The 19,391-nt window shown below is 41.3% G+C and overlaps 1 protein-coding gene across 1 annotated transcript in view; it reads left to right on the forward strand.

Moving 5' to 3' along the window:
- Positions 1–19,391, forward strand: part of ptenb (phosphatase and tensin homolog B) — a 109,024-nt gene that overhangs the window by 61,011 nt on the left and 28,622 nt on the right. The window contains exon 3 of the mRNA XM_055647261.1: positions 9,990–10,034. Coding sequence (XP_055503236.1) covers positions 9,990–10,034 — 45 coding nt within the window. The remainder of the gene's footprint in view (positions 1–9,989; positions 10,035–19,391) is intronic.

Here is a 19,391-nt window from a genome sequence, read left to right on the forward strand (position 1 = left end):
CTTCGCTCCATTGATGCTGTCTCACCCGCTGAGTTTCTCCAACATTTTTGTCTACCTTCGATTTTCCAGCATCTGCAGTTCCTTAAGCACTGATCTAATAGGTTATTTGATTTTCTTTTGAGGTTACTTTTTTTCAAGTAAGCGGTTAAATAATTTGTACGTGAACTTGATCTGACCTATGCGTTGCATTGTCTCAATCATTTCCTTGTGTTTCAAAACCGGACATCTGTCATAAGAAATGATACAATAATGTACGAGCCAATAATGAATTCCATTAAATAGTAAACAATGGGCACAAATTCACTTGAACAGGGAACTACAAAAGTCACCAATTTGTTTGGTTCTTGATGCCAGCAACATAATCCTTTGAGAGTTGGAAATGAGTATAGGCAGGAGGATGGGGATGGTTAAGAAAAGGTCAGATTGAATAGATTATGGAAAATTGGTTCTATTTACTGTTAAGAACAGAGGGTTGTTTTAATGTGGTAGGCTGGTAAAAAGTTAGTGTACAAAGGGATGTGTGTATGTATGGGGGGGTACATCAGAATCAGAATCACACTTTATTCACCAAGTATCTTTTGCAACATATGAGTTATTACATTGGCCAGGTCAGTCATACAATTAAAAGCAACAGATCACTCAAAAACACATTTTAACATGAGCATCCTCCTATACATTCCTCACTGTGATGGAAGGTGAAATAAAGTTCAAGTCCTTCCCCTTAGTTCTTCCTCGGTCGTGGGCCTCGAGCCTCTGTTGACGGGATGGTCTTAACCTCCGTAGCCGGCGGCGTTCGGGCCCTCCCTGTCGAGGTGATCTGTTCCCGCATCGCGGGAGGATGTCGGGTCCCCTGCGCTGGACGATCGAATCCCGCGTTGGGGCTGGTCGAACCTTCAGCGACGTTGGAGCTCCCGACTTGGCCTCACCCGAGACTGCGAGCCCTTGATGTTGATTCCGCGGTGGGAGTGATCCCAGGCAAGGGATCAGCTCCAATGTTACGTCCGTGCCCCGCGGTGAGGCTCACGACAGTCCGAGGAGGCTCCCAGCTCCATCGATGATAGAGCCCGGGGAATGTGATCCGAAGATGATCACATCTCTGGGAAGGTAAGAACTTCAAAAAAAAATTCCCCCGATCCCCTTTTAACAAACTAAAAAATAACAAAAATAGTGAAAAGACGGACACACTGCCGGCAGAGCTGCCATCTCCCCGGCGCCCCTGGTGGTCATGAAATGCTGATACAAGATGGATTCAAGGATACACTTTGCCCATTGACAGATTTTGGAGCTAAGTTCAGTATGTTGTTGGAGTGAAGGACAAGACTGGCAGGAGTAGCGAACCCTGAATGATGAGAGAATTTGAGCCCCTGGCCGGAGGTAATAGGACTGAAGGGCAACTTTATTGCACAGAAGATAGACACAAAATGCTGCAGTAACTCGAGACTGGGGCACACATATGGAATGAGCTGTCAGTAAAAGTATATTGAGGCACTAATATTATTAGACATTTGGCCAGGTACATGGGTGGGAACGGTTTCAAGATGCCAATCAAACCTGGCATGGACAGATTGGGCTATAGGGCCTATTTCTGTACTGTATGACTCAATGACGCCATAACCACGGTTTTCATCTTCTTCAGGTCTCCATGAGACAGAGCTATTAGGGTCATTGGATGTAAAGCATTTTTTTTTCTTCAGCCTTTGAAATTTCAAACTTGTACTAAACAACAATCTTCACTGAATGTAATCTGTTTTTTTTTCCTGAGCCAATGCAGTCAAACGGATGTCAAACCAAGCCAAGTAATACCTAAACTAAAATTCCTGTTTCAAGATTGTAAGATCATTAGAATCCCCCTTGTGGATCAAAGTGACAGTTGCTATCTGCTTTATTGAGTATGTTCATAACCTAAATCAGGAAAAAGTCCATGAAGGTACTTTAAAAAAGAAAAGTAAATTCTGCCACTGTTCAGTGTTTCTAACCTTTGCCACCTGGATTATGGGGTGAGCATTTCATGATTTTATTTTGAATAATCTTGAAGGGTACATTTACTATAATTACTTCCTATTTTATATTGCTCCACACCATTTAATTTGTTTCTACTTAATCCCCTGGGTGTGATTAAAGTTCAATCTTTAAAATGTCGCCTCTAATTGCATAGACACAGCTAGTTTGAGTTTAGCCATAAACTGGGGTAGAACCTATTTGATTCAGTTCCTGCACACAGATAAAGTGAAGAGTGTGGCACCAGTAAAGAAAACTAAACAAAAAGCCCATCAGCAGAGGCAGTGAACCGGTTATAGGACTCCTTCGAATCTGTGGACTGGGCTATGTTCAAGGATTAACGAGACTAATGAGATGAGTCAGAATGTGGGCGTGAGATCGATCGACTGGCCAAATGGTGCCAGCACAACATCCTGGCTCTCAATGCCAGTAAGATCAAGGAACTGATTGTGGACTTTGGAAGAGGTAGGAAGAGAACCCATAAACCGGTTTATATCGACGGGACGATGGTGGAGAGAGTCAAAAGCTTCAAATTCCTGGGCGTGCATATTTCTGAAGATCTTTCCTGAACCCAGCACACTGATGCAATTATAAAGAAAGCACATCGACGCCTCTACTTCCTGAGAAGATTACGGAGATTTGTTATGTCAGAGGATTCTCTTGAACCTCTACAGGTATACGGTAGAGAGCATATTGACTGGTTGCATCATGGCCTGGTTCGGCAACTTGAATGCCCAGGAGCAAAGAACACAGCCCAGTCCATCAATGGTACTGACCTCCCCAGCATCAAAGGGATTTACCACAGTCGCTGCCTCAAAAAGCCAGACAGCAACGTTGGAGACCCACACCACCCTGGCCGCACATTCATTTCACCCCTGCTATCAGGAAGAAGGTAGAGAAGCCTGAAAATGGTTCAGGAAGAGCTGCTTCCCTACAGCCTATGAACTACACTGAACATTTTTCTTATTTATTATATTTATAGTGTACTATGTTTACATATTCTGTTGTGCTGCTGCACGTAAGAATTTCATTGTTCTATCTGGGACATATGACAATAAAACACTCTTGATCTGAATAAATACATCATAGTCATCACCGACTTGAAGAAATGTGTGTATCGCAAAAACATTCCAATCTTTGGATGAACCAAGTCAGGTACGGCCTCACGAAAGCCACAAGAGCAAAAAGATAATTCGGGACCAAGTTGGAGTCGGGGCTTGAATGCACCATGGTCTGTTTTGGCGACTTTAACACTCAAGAGAGAGCAGAGTGGTAGACGAAGGACACTGAGAGTGGTAGACTGCCTGGCTCATCGCAAATATCGTAAGGAATCCAGAGGAGGCAGCACCTCAAAACGGCAGCCAGTTTCATCAAAGACCCACATCACCCTGGCCACACTCCCATTTCATTCCTATCATTGGGAAGAAGAGACTGAAAACCCTGACCACCAGGTTCAGGAATAGCCTCTTCTCAACAACCACTACACAACACTATCGACAACTATAAACTTATTGGACATTTTCATTTTATTTATGTTATCTGTAAGGTGTTTGCGGGCCGTTATGCTGCTGCAAGTAAGAATTTCATCGTTCTGTTGTTGGTGCATATGACAATTAAACAACACTCTTGACAAACCTTTGACAACCAGATGAATGGAAGGAGCTTGAAGCCATGCATTTATCACTCTATTCTCACCTGTCACACAAAACTAGCTCCTGACAAAGTATAGAATATTTTAAATTCATAAAATTAATCTTTGAAATGTGCCGTGCTGATGGGAAGGATTTTAGGTTTACAGAACTCCATATTTTCATAATTGGGGAGGGGTGCAGGGGAAGGAAAAAGGTATATTTTAAATTGAAATGGGTCACATTATTGATGTCATCAGCATGCCAGTACATTTCCAGTTAAATATTTCAGGCCACATTTGGAGAATGAGCACTTTTGGACCCCAGATCTGAGGAAGGATGTGCTGGCTCTGCAGAGGGTCCAGGGGTCGTTTACAAGAATTATCCCAGGAATGAGTAGGTTAACATGATTGTTTGATGGCACTGGGCTTGTACTAGCTGCAGTTTAGAAGGATGAGGGGGGAACTCATTGAAACTTACCGAATAGTGAAAGACCCGGATAGAGTGGTTGTGGAGAGGATGTTTCCACAAGTGTGGAAGTCTAGGACCAGAGGTCATAGCCCCAGGATTCAAGGACCTTCCTTTAGGAAGGAGGAATTTCTTAGTCAAAGAGTGGTGAATCTGAGGAATTCATTGCCATAGAAGGCTGTGGAGGTCGTCAATGGATATTTTTAAGGCAGAGATAGATTCTTGATTAGTTAGGGTATCGGGGGTTATGGGGAGTAGGCAGGTGAATGGGGCTAGGAGGGTGAGATAGATCAGCTCGTATTGAATGGTGGAGTAGACATGATGGGCCGAATGGCCTAATTCTGCTCCAACCACTTATGAACTTACAAACGTATAATATGATTTTAGTTCTCGTGCACAAAGTATATCCCTGCACAACCCCATGATAGTTGTGGGACTTGTCTTGGTTTTCAGAGCTGTGCACAAGCTTTCAATACAATTTACTTGTATTTTCACTGCATCTGCAGTGTCATCAAATGGCATTTAATGGACATTATTGATAAGCCGAAGCTGGACTGGTTTTAATAACCTTAGGGACATGGTGGCAGAGGGGTTCATGACAAAATGGTGGAGCACGGAATCTAAATTTGCAAAGGCGGAGGAGCCAGTTAAGGAAAATGATTGTACTCGGCGTTTAACACAATTATCCCCTCCAAGCTGGTTACCAAACTCGCAGAACTGGGTCTCTGCGCATCCCTCTGCAATTGGATCTTCGACTTCCTCATTCACAGACCACAGTCTGTTCGTATTGGTGGAAATGTGTCAGCCTCGATAACAATCAGCACGGGAGCACCTCAAGGCTGCGTGCTCAGCCCCCTGCTATACTCACTCTATACTCATGACTGCGTAGCCGATCACAGTGCGAACTCCATCATCAAGTTCGCTGACGACACCACTGTTGTGGGACGTATCACTGATGGGGATGAGTCAGTATAGAAGAGAGATCGAGCAACTGTCCATATGGTGCCAGCACAATAACCTGGCCCTCAACACCAGCAAAACCAAGGAACTGATTGTGGACTTTGGAAGGAGTAGGATGGGGACCCACAGCCCCGTTTATATCAATGGTTCGATGGTTGCAAGGGTCAAGAGCTTCAAATTCCTGGGCGTGCACATCTCTGAAGATCTTTCCTGGTCCGAGAACACTAATGCAATTATCAAGAAAGCTCATCAGCTTTCTGAGAAGACTACGGAGAGTCGGCTTGTCAAGGAGGACTCTAACTTCTACAGGTGCACAGTAGAGAGCATGCTGAACGGTTGCATCGTGGCTAGGTTCGGCAACTTGAGCGCCCTGGAAAGGAAAAGACTACAAAAAGTGGTAAACACTGCCCAGTCCATCATCGGCTCTGACCTTCCTTCCATCGAGGAGATTTATCGCAGTCGCTGCCTCAAAAAGGCTGGCAGTATCATCAAAAGACCCACAACATCTTGGCCAAACACTCATCTCCCTGCTACCTTCAGGTAGAAGGTACAGGAGCCTGAAGACTGCAGCAACCAGGTTCAGGAATAGCTACTTCCCCACAGCCATCGGGTTATTAAACCTGGCTCGGACAAAACTTTGATTATTAATAACCAATTATCTGTTATTTGCACTTTATCATTTTATTTATTCATGTGTGTATATATTTATATTATAGTATATGGACACATTGATCTGTTTTGTAGTAAATGCCTACTATGTTCTGTGTGCTGAAGCAAAGCAAGAATTTCATTGTCCTATCAGGGACACATGAGAATAAACTCACTTGAACTTCATGGATTGTTATGTGGAGAAGAATGGAGGAAAGGAATGAAGAGATGTGAAAAGAACATGATCACTTTAGATTGAGTTATTGATGCACCAGGAGAGCAGAAGTTAGATGAATGAAACCAGATGTGGATTAGATTATTGGCAGCAGTATTTTTAAAAGTTGAAGTCTGCAGAAGATATAAGATTTGAGCTTGCCAGAATGGAGTTGAAATAGCTGAGTATTGAAATAAAGCACGGATAAGGCTGCAAAAGTTAGTGGGCATGAGTTGCATTTGTGAGGGAGAGCATTTTGGGCTGGAAGCATATCTTGGCTTGTAACCCAGAAGTTGACTTTACGTATCTGTCCTCAGAGATTAAATTCTTTAAAGTATATTCATTGATGTAATAAATTAATGTGGTAATCTGCCGCTATAAAAGCACGAAGAAAGCACAGTTGAGCTCAATCTGATTTTGCTGCTTATAATGCCAGCTGTAACGTTACTTTTATGCAAATATCTTTTCTCTGCAAGATATTCCTTCATTGCAGCTGGAATTCAAGTTTAGTTTACGTTTAGAGATGCAGCGCAGAATCGAGCCATTCGGCCCACCGGGTCCGCGCTGACCAGCGATCCCCACGTATTAACACTACCCTACACACACTGGGAATAATTTTCACATTTATCAAGCCAATTTATTTGCATACCTATACGTCTTTAGAGTGTGGGAGGAAGCTGAAGATCTCTGATGAAACTCACACAGTCACGGGGAGAACGTACAAACTCCACACAGACAGCACTTGTAGTCAGGGTCAAACCCATGTTTCCTGTGCTGCCAACACTGTTAGGCAGCAACTCGACTGCTGTGCCACTGTGCCGGCCTTGAATTTATTGAAAACTTTGCTTTAAATACTTTTGTTCATAATCCAATATGAAATACCGTTTGATATTTGGTATTTCAAATGACGAGTACACCCATACAAAATGTTACACCATACAAAATGGTACAAGTTTTGGATTTAAGGATGCTCCACGTGCTAGTGGTAAAATATAGCTTGCTCTTTTGGTGGGTAGGAGGTTGATGGTGGATAAAAATATTAGGATGCAATATAAATTATTTCTTGTCTGAACATCATTGTCTGGTGCTGTCAGATCATCAAATAAAAAATGTTTGTTTTTAATACTTTGTTACAAGTTGAATTGGAACAAAACTTTCACCATCATTCTCTCGGGTTAGATCGGAGAGTTTGTCTAGGATTTTCAATATCCAGCTGTACCCCAGTTCAAAATGTTATGTTATTGATAGCCCAAGTATTGGAAAGTCCAACTGTTGGAGGAACGTGGGCAGCATCTGCAGAGGGAAGCAGACAGACTGATGAAGGGTCTCAGCCTGGAATGTCATCTGTCCATTTTCCTCCACAGATGCTACCGGACCTGCTGAGTTTCTCTCAGTTTTACAACTCGTGATTTCAGCATCTGCAGTCTCTTGCATCTTTATTGGAAAGTCAATGTGATCAACACTCAAGAATTTACCTTCGTGCATTGTGATGTGTGGACCTGATTGATTATTATACAATGATGACTATTTATTGTTTGACTATTTACTATTGCAAGTTTTTAAAAACATTTAGACAGGTACATGGATAGGCCAGGTTTAGAGGGATATGGACCATAATGCAAGTAGGTGGGGCTAGTGTAGATGGGACATGTTGGTCAGTGTGGGCAGGTTGGGCTGAAGGGCCTGTTTCCATGCAGTGACTCTATGACTATGAAAGCCGCTTTGTTCTTGAAATTTAACCTGGAATAAGTAAAATACTGTGTAATATTTGGAGGAGTCACTATGGTGGATGTTTATGTTAAAATGTATTTTGTGTGTTCCATTGCTTTTTATTTGTGTGACTGACTTGGCAAATGAAATCAATGAATTAAGTAAAACTTGTCACTAAAAAAAAGTATGCCATGGCAAGCATGAAAATACCATGTAGCTATTTAAAAAAAAAAACCCATCTGCTTCATGGTTCCTTTTTCAGGAAGGAAATATATTGTCCTCTAGTAACTCCAGGCTTCTGGTACCTGTAGTTCACTGCTAACTTTCCACTCTGCAGAGGCGCAGTAAATGGTAGGACTAATTTAGATGATTACAAGCCATAGAATGACACAGTGTGGAAACTGGTTATTTGACCCAACTCATCCATGCCAGCCAAGTGCCCAACATGAATGAACAAAAGAAAACAGTTGTATTACCTTCGCTTGGGAATGAATGTTGACTTTGTGCTCTCCTAACTAAAAGCGTTGATACTTTTTGTATGCCAGTTTGCACTATACCTGCAAATAGTTCCTCTTGAGTTTGTGCCCATACATATAGAGCAGCCAACTATCTTCCAGTGCAGTAAAAAAAACGAATAAAGCAAGGGACTGGAGTATTACATTGTAATAAAATACATAAAGTGCTTGAGTAACTCAGCGGGTCCAGTGGCATCTCTGGAGAACATGGATAGGTGACGTAATGTTTATTTCCGTGTAGAATTTAAGTTCTCTCAGCTAAGCAGTTTTTACTCACCAAGGACTAAATGAGCAGAATGCTTTTCAAATCTGCATGTTTTCAGTCGTTGGTAAAAATTAACAATCAAGTAATATAGCATGACTTTGACTGGATAATTGGTCAGTCTCTGCAATTCGTGGCACTGAGGGATAAACTTAGGTCTGTTTTATTTAGGGCAAATTGAGATGTTCTAAATGCAGAGAAAGATTTGTTCAAAACAGGGGTCAACACGTTCATTTCATCTGGCTAGACCATGCATGACATTGCCAAATGTTCACTGGTACTAGTCCAAGCAGAGAAACTGCAAATTTGTTCTTGTGCTGAGGATTTGTCAACCGAGCATCCTATGAGCTGAAGGCAAACACAAAGGGTTCAGCTTCATTTCTACTTTGCAAACTGTTTGAGTTACCTGGGGAGGACGTGTATCGCTTTTGGAGGTTTCAAGGGGATTAATTTCTAAGAATTTTGATCAACCAAACCCTTTTCTGGGTGGTGTGTAGTGCATGTCTTCAAATGAAGCATCAAAAACTATAAAGTCTGAAGAAAGGTCTCGATCTGAAACGTCCGCATGGTAGGCTGCTCTGGAAGGTTAAATGTGATAATTCGTGTGCTCTGACAGTGGAGAAGGCCCAGGTCAGAAAGGGGACACTCAGTGGTGGATCTCTATTTTATGTTTCACTCTGAGAAGCTTGTGTAAATGAATCGGTTCTGCAGATTTGTCAATCAGGCCTACAGTAAGTGAGTTGAATGCATATCATGGATTGAATTTACTGTTAATAGTTCTCTATTCCCACTGCTGTATTGACTTCTATCATCTGTCTCTGTATCAAATAATAACCATTGTGATCAATTGTCATGCTCATTCTACAGCTGCCATTTACACCAAGATTTTATTTTGTCCTTTGTCCACTCTTAACTTGCTGCAGCTCCTTCACCATTTTAATCCATCTTGGTCATCAGAAATGTTTCAGTTTTGTTCTTCCTGTCCCTCCACTTGTTTAAATATTATCACATTCGTAACACTTTCTATTTCGGATTTAAGATTATTGAAATATCAATTTTGTTTCTCTTCATGGATGCAGCCTGACCTGGTGAATATTTATGGCTGTTTTTTTTATTCAAGATTTCTAGCATCTGCAGTAATTAATTTTCCTTGCCATTGTGTTGTTCTGACTTGAATCCAACTCGTATAGTTTTAGTGCATTCATAGTCTATGTGATTTTGCCAATATATTTCATCATTGTAATACCTTCTTTCTACAAATGGCGATTAATGGAATTGTTTTATATTTGTGTTTTATATATTTTTTTTGCAACATTAAAGAGCCATCAATCCTGGTAGTTGTCCTTTCTTGCTGTTTTCTAATCGCATATCTGTTTGAATAAATCTTTGAAAAGAAAGGTTGGCTTAAACTTGAGCAAGCGAAGACTAACTAAATTACCTAAATTGGTTAACGTGTTGTTTGTTGAGAAATGCAAAAAAGATTAAAGTTAATCCTCCAATTTGAAGTGAAATTCTGAAGAATTCAATTGTGTATTGAAAATATCATTTTGTCAAGCCTAAAAAAAATGTTTTTTGTCTTAATCCAGGTTTCTCGATGCAAAACATAAAAACCATTACAAAATATACAACCTGTAAGTATGCTTTTACTTATACCTTTTATGAGTGTTAAATGTAGAAGTCAAATTAAGGACAGTGTTTCGAGACCAAACTCTGCTTTGGAAAAATATGACGTGTTTCAACTTTTTTAATCTGTGCCTGTCTTTCAAATCTTCATTCACTGGATGTGGGCATCACTATCAAGGCCACCATTGTCTCCCTAATTGCTGTCAAAACTCACGAGAATGACTTTCTCTTTCTAGGATAATTAAATGCTATTTTTTGAAGTGCTATTGTTCGTGTGGTGAATTTTAATTCCCAGAGAATTTGAGTGTTTTGACTTTCTGCAAAGGAAAGACGGTGTTCCATTTGAAATCATGGTACATGATTTGGACTGACACTTGGTGGTAGTACCATGTGCCTGGTGACTTTGTCAAAGCCCTGTAGACAGTACAGAAACACGACTTTGAGGACCACTTCATCCATGCTGACTATCATGCTTATTTACACTAACCCTATGTGTCGACATTAACAATACTCCTTTCCTTTCTAAGTACCTGTCCAAATACCTTGTATCTGCCTCCACTATGCCGCCTCCTCTGCATGGGGAAAAATTACCCCCATGATCTAAACTCCCTTCTCACCTTACCCTCCAGCTCTGAACCTCCTTGCCCTGGGAAAAATATGTTGTCTATTTATCCTATGTGTGTCCCTCATTTTTTTTTTTTAAATTGGAGTAAAAAAATTAATTTCTCTCCCCCCCTCCTAAGTTCCATTTAGAATAAATTCAGCCGATTCACTCTTGCCATAAAACTACAGCTCTCCATTGCAGGCAACATCCAAATACCTCTCTTGTGTACTCGTTGTACAGTATTCTGTAGTTGTACAAAATGTTGGTACAGAAGTAATGTCCCAACTGTTATACTCAGTGCCTTGGCCGATGAAGGTGAGCGTACCAAACGCAATTTTTACTATTCTATACTGTGTCGTAACTGTCAAAGACCGATGGACTTGCGCCCTAAGGATTGTCTTCATAGCAATGCTCCCAAGGTCCCTGCTATACATCCTAACAGAATTGCCCTCCCATAGTGCATTACCTCACATTTGTTTGAATTCCACATGCCACCAGTTCAGCTAATCTATGTCTAATTGTAATTTTAAATAGTCACCTTTATCTACAACTCCACTCATTTTGGTTATCAGGACTTAATCATACCCACTGCATACGCTTGGTCCCAGCACCAAACCTTGCAATACACCTTTCCTTACAGATATCAGTCAGAAAAACACTGATCCACCATTACCCTCTGCTTCCAGCCGCCCAAACAATTTTGGATCTGGTTTACTGACAAGCAGCTGATCCCTTGTGTCAGACCCACCTGCTGGGTAGTACCTCGTTAAAAGCCTTGCTAAAGTCTGTATGAGTAGAAGTTGCAAGTTTAGGAAGTCTTATTGAAGAAACTTTAACACCGATCTTTTAGATAAACGCTTTGCAGCAAGGTTCAATTGATGCACAAGGAATTAGTTTATAAGGTGATGAATGGGGTGAAGTTAACTATTTTCTCTTCGTATTGGGCATCTTGAGTAAGAAGATGCTGGTTTACACTGAAGATAGACACAGAATGCTGGCTTAACGCAACAGGGTCAGGCAGCATCTCTGGAGAAAAGGAATTGGTGACATTTCGGGTCAAGACCCTTCATCAGACTGATCTCAACCCAAAACATCACCTATTCCTTTTCTCCAGAGATGCTCCCCGACCCGCTGAGTTACTCCCAACATTTTGTTTCTATCTTCTGGAGCATAATAAATGCTGTTGAAGTTGCACTCACCTGGACATGTGGAGAGTATTCTATCAGTCTTGGTGTGTGTGCACCTTGCAAATGACATTGCTTGCTGCAGAATGCACAGCCGCAGGTTTGCAGTTGTTACCTGAGGTTGGTTGATCCAAATAAGCCACAGGCCAAAGCCACAGTGATTCCCAGAATGTTGAATTTCAACAAACACGCAATATGAAATTATTTGCCTAGGGAGACAGTAATCGAGTTATTGTCTCAAGTAAATGAGTCCTGATCAGAACAGCTGATTTTTTTTTTTTTTTTTTTTTTCCCCAGCTGACTTGCTGATGAGCTTTTCCAGTATTTTCCATGTCAAATGTTTGTGTTTTGGTTAGCTTAGCATACAATGATTTCGAATTTGGATTGTTTCTTCATTCTAAGTGAATTATTATAAATTGTGCTCTAAATACCCTGTGAAGAGAGATTATGTCTGATCACCAATGCAGTTCTCGCTCTGCACGATTCACAGTTGTCATAGGAATATTATCACACCCAGCAATTATCCGGAATTTTACAGTAGACTTTAAAAATCTAGTTTTCCGAAGAATCAGCTGGACAGCACATAAATCTGGTGAAACCATCAAGGGCAGACTATTGGCAAATTCTGAGCTCGTTTAAGGAGAAGCTAAGATGACACTGGATTCTAGGGAATGTTGTAAAGCGACCTTCATATTTTGTATTTGGATGGTGTTTGTGATTATTCCATTGATTGTGCAAGCCTGCTCTTGAAAGTAGTACCCCTGGGTGTCTGGAAGATACCGTAAAGATCTGCCGATGTGAGAATTGGCAACAGCAGAGAAGTTGAGGTTTTTTTTAAAACAAGGTGACAGCCAAACTGAAGGTTCGGTGAAGAAGGAACTGCAGATGCTGGAAAATCGAAGTTTGACAAAAATGCTGGAGAAACTCAGCGGGTGAGGCAGCATCTATGGAGCGAAGGATCTCAGTCTGAAGAAGGGTTTCGACCCAAAACGATGCCTATTTCCTTCGCTCCATAAATGCTGCCTCGCCTGCTGAGTTTCTCCAGCATTTCTGTCCACGTTTGGTGAACAATGTAAGCTAACATGAGGGTGAGGAAGGGAGATTGACTAGTCAACTGCTCAGTAGAAATGTTACCATGGGTTCTTTAGGGGAAATCAAGCTTAAAAGACATGAAAGAAAATTATAAATTGATGTCAAGAGTGTTTTATTGTCATGTGTCCCATAACGGAACAATGAAATTCTTACTTGCAGCAGTACAAGAAATATGTGAACATTGTGCGCTGTAAACACCATAATAATAAAGAAAGTTTGGTACGGTAATAGTGCAAAGACAAAATCATTGTCCCCAAGTCGATGTAGTTTGGAACTTATATGGAGGTTGTGGTGTTTAACAGCTGATGGTTGTCGGGAAGAAGCTGCTCCTGAATTTGGATGTTAGTTTTCAAGCTCCTATCCAACCTTCCTGATGGCAAGAGTGAAACGAGAGTGACTAGTGTAGTGAACAGTGTAGGCTGCCTATTTGTGGCAGCGTCCTGTAGATCTCTTTGATGGTGCGGAGGACTATACTCGTGATGGACTGGGCAGTGTTCACCTCTTTGTGCAAATCATATTCATTCCTGGGTGTTTGAGTGGCTGAACCAGGCCAAAATCCATCCAATCAATATGCACCTGTATAACTTCAAGAGAGTATTCGTTGACGTACTAAATCTTCTCAATCCCCTGAGGAAGTGATGGGCTTTCTTTATGATTGCTGGGTCCTAGACAGATCTTCACTTGAGAGTTCAGGAAGGGATAAATCTGTAGACTGGTCTGGTGACGTGGAGGAAAGAAGCAGATTGTCATAAATTAGCTGTTTGGTCTCAATCCTAGCCCAGTCGTTGGAGGCGAGAGTGATGGATTGGGAGGATGACAAAATTAGTTTCAGTGGAGCAAATTAGGCAAATTTATTTTTGCAATCCAAGACAAACCTGAAATTGGCGAGAGTTTTGTCGGCAAATGCTCAGCTGTTTATCATGGCCCAGTGAAATGTTTAAATAAACTACCTGCAAATCCATTCAACTTGGTAATTTGGACTGAAGGAAATGAGATCATGGCCGAATAAGGAGAGTGGTCAGAGTGATAACTTTATTGTTAATCAAAGATCAAAGATAACATCCCCTGACAGGGTACCTTTAGTCACATTCTTTACTTAAAACTGTATGTTCTCTCTGGCAAGTAATAGATTATTTTAGTTGCTGTAGAGATTTAATCAACGTAATTGGGGTTGATGGTATGAATATTATGCGTTGTTTCATAGATTATTTTCCAGTGGAGTCGTTTATTTCTTGGAAGATTAAATAACTTGGAAGATGATTCCAATTAGGCCTTATTTTTCAGCTAAAAATAACTGTTCTTAAATGAGTGGTATTTGATTGTTGTTAAAGATTGACTGGAGTGCCACAATTTAATAACTGGGCCAGAGAGCAGAGAAACAGGCTCTCTGGCCACTATGTCTGTGACCAAGTATGTATCTATACTAAGCCAATTTACTAGCATTTAGTCCACCACATGTGTCTTGCTGATGAAATTGCGCATCCAGCTGTTTTTTAAATGTTCTGAAGTATCTGCCTCCACTGTTCCAGATTTCCCCTACCTTCTGGGTGAAAAACAACTTTCCTCAGATTCCCACTAAACCTACTATTCCTGGTGTTAAACATGCACTGTGGTCTTGGACACCTGCCATAAGGAAAGGTTTGTTCTTATTCACCCTAGCAACGACTCACTTTTACCTTTCAGGCCCCTCCTCAGGCTCCTGTACTCCAAGGAAAACTAACGTAGCCCGTTCAGTGTCTCCCAAAAATCTCTTCTCGTCCTCTCCCGTGAAACCTCGTCTTTCCTATAGTGCAGGAACCAGAACTGCACACACTATTCAAGCTTTAGATTAATAAATGTTTTGAAAGCCATACCGAGTCTTGCTTTTATATTCTGTACTCGGGCTATTGGAGGCAAGCTGAATGCTGCCTTCACCTTATCTACCTGCGCTGTCACCTTTGCTAATCTTTGGACTTGTACACCAAGGTCTTCGCCAAATTCCGTAGCAACCCCAATGTATCTCATCGAGTCCTGGTCCAAGACCTCGTTTTTAATCTTAATTTTTTCCAGAATTTCATTATTCCAAATAAAATTCCTCACTGCAATATCTACAGATAGAACATTTTCATTAAAGGCATGCTTCTGCACACATATAGATTAGCCCTTTGGTCCCTAGTCTTACCCTGGTTACCCACTTGATTCCAATATATCCTTAGCCACTTTTGGTCCTCCATTCTTCTTTTTTAATCTAACACACATGAGGTGCATGTACAAGTTGGATGCTCTTTATTCCTGATGGGCCTCTCCTGTTTTCAATGTTCTACACTTATCGTATCCTTTTTTTTAATCAAACCTTTGATATCCACAGATTCTCAGAACTTGCAGTCTTGCAAATTGGCCCTGAATTCTATCTATTTGTCTATCAATAGGCACTCAATTCCCCAATGTAGATTCACCTGTAAGTAGAAACAAAGAACTGCAGATGCTGAAGATAGCAAAGACTGGCACAGTACTGGAGTAACTCAGTGGGCCAGGCAGCATATTTGGAGATAAAGGATGGGTGACATTTTGGGCATGACTCTTCAGACTGAAAGGACTGAATTAATCGGAATGAATTTAATCCTGTGTGAACAAACACACAACCAAAAGTACACAGCACCTAAATTGGTGCTCTGACTGTGACCATAATCTTTTTAAGGCTTGAACAGAACAGTTGCCATACAAAGCTTTGCATCCGAACAAGATGCTTTCTATGGTGTTTTTGTGGACATTTATGTCATTGGAGACATGTCAAACTTCCTTTATTCTCTGAGGAAGTACTGGGATTGGTGTGCTTTCTTGGCCAGAGCTTCAATGTGGTTGAGCGAGGTCAAATTGTTTGTGCCATTTACACCTCAGAACTTAACTTCTCGTCTGTCTCCACTTCAGCATTGTTTCGGACTAAGGAGTGTACTCCGTCCCGTTTGTTGAAATTGATGACCAGCTCCTTGGTTTTGCTAACATTGTGAGAGATGTTGACTTGACAACATGGTACTAAGCTCTCTGTTTCCTTCCTGTAGTCTGTCTCGTCATTATTTGAGATCCACCACTACTTTGGCGTCATCTGCAAACTTGTAAATGGAGTAGAATTTGGCTGCACAATTGTGAGTGCATAGAGGGCTGAGGACACAGCGTTTCAGGTCACCGGTGTTGAGAATTATCCTGGAGGACGTTGTGCGCCATTCTTACTGACTGCAGTCTATGGGTCAAAAAGTCGAGGATCCATTTGCAGAGAGTGGTTCTAAGTCCAGGAGTTTTGAGATGACTATGTTTGGAAATTTGATGCTGAAGGCGGAGTTATTTTCAATAAATAAGAATCTGATGGAGGTGTCTTAGTTAACCGGATGTTTCAGGGGTAAGTGTAGGGCCAGAGACATGTCTGCAGTTGCTGTTGTGGGGGCGTAAGTTGATATGCACTCTGAACAGATTTTTGAAGCACCAAATTAGTCATTATTGTCTGAAGAAGGACCTGACGTGAAATGACTCCCATCCATATTCTCCAGAGCTGCCGCCTGGCCTGCTGAGTTACTCCAGCACTGTCGTTTTTAGTCATTGAGACATACTACTTTGTTTCTCTTTGGCCGGAATGATAGTAGTCTAAATACAAGCGGAAACCACAACCAGTTTGATTTTTGACAAAGGTCAGTGGGGTTAGTAAGTGGGTTTTACCAGTGTTTTTAATAAGCTCACATTAGTGGTGTAGCTAGAAAACTTGGTTGTTGGAATCTAAAGAAAGTAACACATTTGGCTCAGTAGTGGGAAAGGTTGTTTTTAAGCTTTTTTTTTTGCAAGGCTCAAAATAAGGTTCTTAGCTTTTACATATTGTGTATCGTGATTTGGCCTAAAATTCAAGGACCTTGAGATATCCAGGAGGTACAAAAATTGTTGTTGATGCCAAAGAAGGATGCAGGCAATGGGAAGATGTCGATGAACAAGTCAAGTGGTCAGAATGTTGGCAAATGCAATTCTATCCAAAGTGTGAGCTAATGTGCAGGGTGGACGAGAGAGGTGAATACATAATAAATGATTTATTATTGAAGTGTAGAGGAGCAGAAGGAACTTGAAGTGTATGGTGACAGATCCCTAAAGGTAGCAGAGCTAGAAGGTGGCAGTTATTCAGACAGATGGGTGAGTTTCGTTATTGTCTGAGACTTTGATCTAATCTGGCACAGTGGTTTGAGCTGATTCCCCACATGAAGTGTGTAGGGAGGAACTGCAGATGTTGGTTTCAACCAAAGACAGGTACATAAAGCTGAAGTATCCCAGTGTGTCAGGCAGCATCTCTGGAAGAGAGTAATAGTTGACGTTTCGGGTTGAGACCATTCTTCAAATTGAGAGTCGGGGGGAAAGGGGAACAAGAGATATAGCCAGGTATATTTCTTATTCCCCTTTCTCCTGACTCTGAAGTGATGGGTTATCTCACGGTTGCATTTTCTTGCTGTACCAGATGAGGTTTCCAATGTAGGAACACAACTGAAGTAATGCTGACACAGCTGTTAAGCGAGGACTTTAGGTTTGCTCATGTGCGTGGATGTTCTGAACTTTTTGGCATTGAAGTAGGGAAATGCCAGTGCTTCCTGACAATGTCTGGGCCATTAGTTCTGTTGCTCTCCAAGCCTGGTCTGATGACACTTCCAGCATTTCTTATTTGAATCTTGGCATTGTTTCAATGTTTTAATTTTGTTATGTAAAAGTTCTCTTTGTGATTGAAGCCTGTTACTTCTATGGTCTATTTGATTTAGTATTCTAGTTTAAACTCTTACCAGTGTGTAATAAAAAAAGAACTGTAGATGCTGGTTTACTCCGAAGATAGACACAAAGGCTGTAGTAACTCAGCAGGTCAGGCAGCAGCATCTCTGGAGAAAATGATAGATGACATTTTGCGTTTAGACCCTTCTTCAGACTGATTGTTGTAGGCGCGTGGAGGGGAGAGCGACTGGAAGTAAGAAACAAACCAAATTGTGGCCGGCAACAGATGACCTCAAGCAAGGAGGTTCCCTAATAGGCCTATTGTTGGCGAGAGACAGGTATCCAAGAGGGATAAATTGTTGCGAACTATGGAACTCAAAGATCCTATAGCGGAGCAAGATAGTCCACTCCTTCTAAATGCAATGGGCTGACGTGTAGTACGCAACGGAGCAGAACGTGGGTCTTTTTTTTCATCCATTTCAGTAACCCGACTCGCAGTGTAATCAACATTGCGGGGGAACAGTTTATGTTAATAAATTATCATTCTGAAAACGAGGACACTAACTGTCCTCCACACACACCAAGGACAATTTGCACCAAAGCCAATTAACCTACAAAACTGTACATCCTTGGGGAGTGGGAGTAAACCGGAGCACCCCGGAAAAATCCACGTGGGCAGGTGAAGATCGTACAAACTCCATACAGACAGTACCCGTGGTCAGAATCAAACCCGGTTCTCTGGTGCTGTAGCGCAGCAGCTCTACCAATGTGCTGCAGTAACTGCCCCACCATGTCTTGATTTTGTGAAAACACTCAGTAAATCCAAATATATTTTCACTTGTCTTGGTGTAGATAGACATCAGAATGTACCATGATTGCTAAATCGCTGAACTATATATTTTCCATTTCACCACTGCATTATTATATATTTTACTTGAATGGCGTGTATAACGTCGGTTTGCCTTGCATTTAATTTTCTATTGTTCGGACCAGTCACATATCTTAACGCACTTGCTCTATAATTCATTGTTTGCCTCTCGTATTTCTGGACTTCTGTGTTGAAACAAGCTGCTTTTTGGGTCCATCTCAGCCTCTCTAGTTCCTCATTCCCACAGGTCCTTTGGGGCATTATTTTCTTGTGCATATTGTCAAGCAGTTGTATCCAGGCCATACTCAAATTTTATCAAGCTTTAATTGCCAAGCAGAAATTGTTCTTGCGCAGCTGATAGTGGCGATATAAATATCATTGCATGAAAAGTTGTTAGCTGGTGTGTATGGCAATTCAGTAAAGTTGGGCTATTATCTATCTATCTTCTATATATTACTGACACTCTCATCTTGTTTGTTTTTATGTGTGCGTGTTTGCCCTCTCTGATTCGGTGATGTCACCAAATTACGCCAAAACGGTGGGTCAGGCAGCATCACTGGAGAAAATGGATAGGTGATGTTTCAAATCAGGGCCCTTCTGCAGACTATCTCCAGAGATGGTGCCCAACCCGTTGAGTTACTCCAGCACTTTTTTTTTGTCCTTTTTTGTAAACCAGCATCTGCTATTTCTTTTTTCTATTCTCCCCTCTAGTCTGCCACGATTCATTCTTGGAATCATTATCTTACATAAACAAATGGCAATTCCTGATTTATTTTGTTAGTCGCGTACTGTGCAGTTGTTCACCAAATAGATAAAGTGGCTAATGGGGTCAAATAAATTGTTTGCTTCTTGTAGTTCCAGAGGTCTGCGAAAACAATCTAAATTATTGAATGCTCAATGACGGGACCAT

Source organism: Leucoraja erinacea, chromosome 15, assembly GCF_028641065.1.
Source record: "Leucoraja erinacea ecotype New England chromosome 15, Leri_hhj_1, whole genome shotgun sequence".
Classification (NCBI taxonomy): Eukaryota; Metazoa; Chordata; class Chondrichthyes; order Rajiformes; family Rajidae; genus Leucoraja; species Leucoraja erinaceus.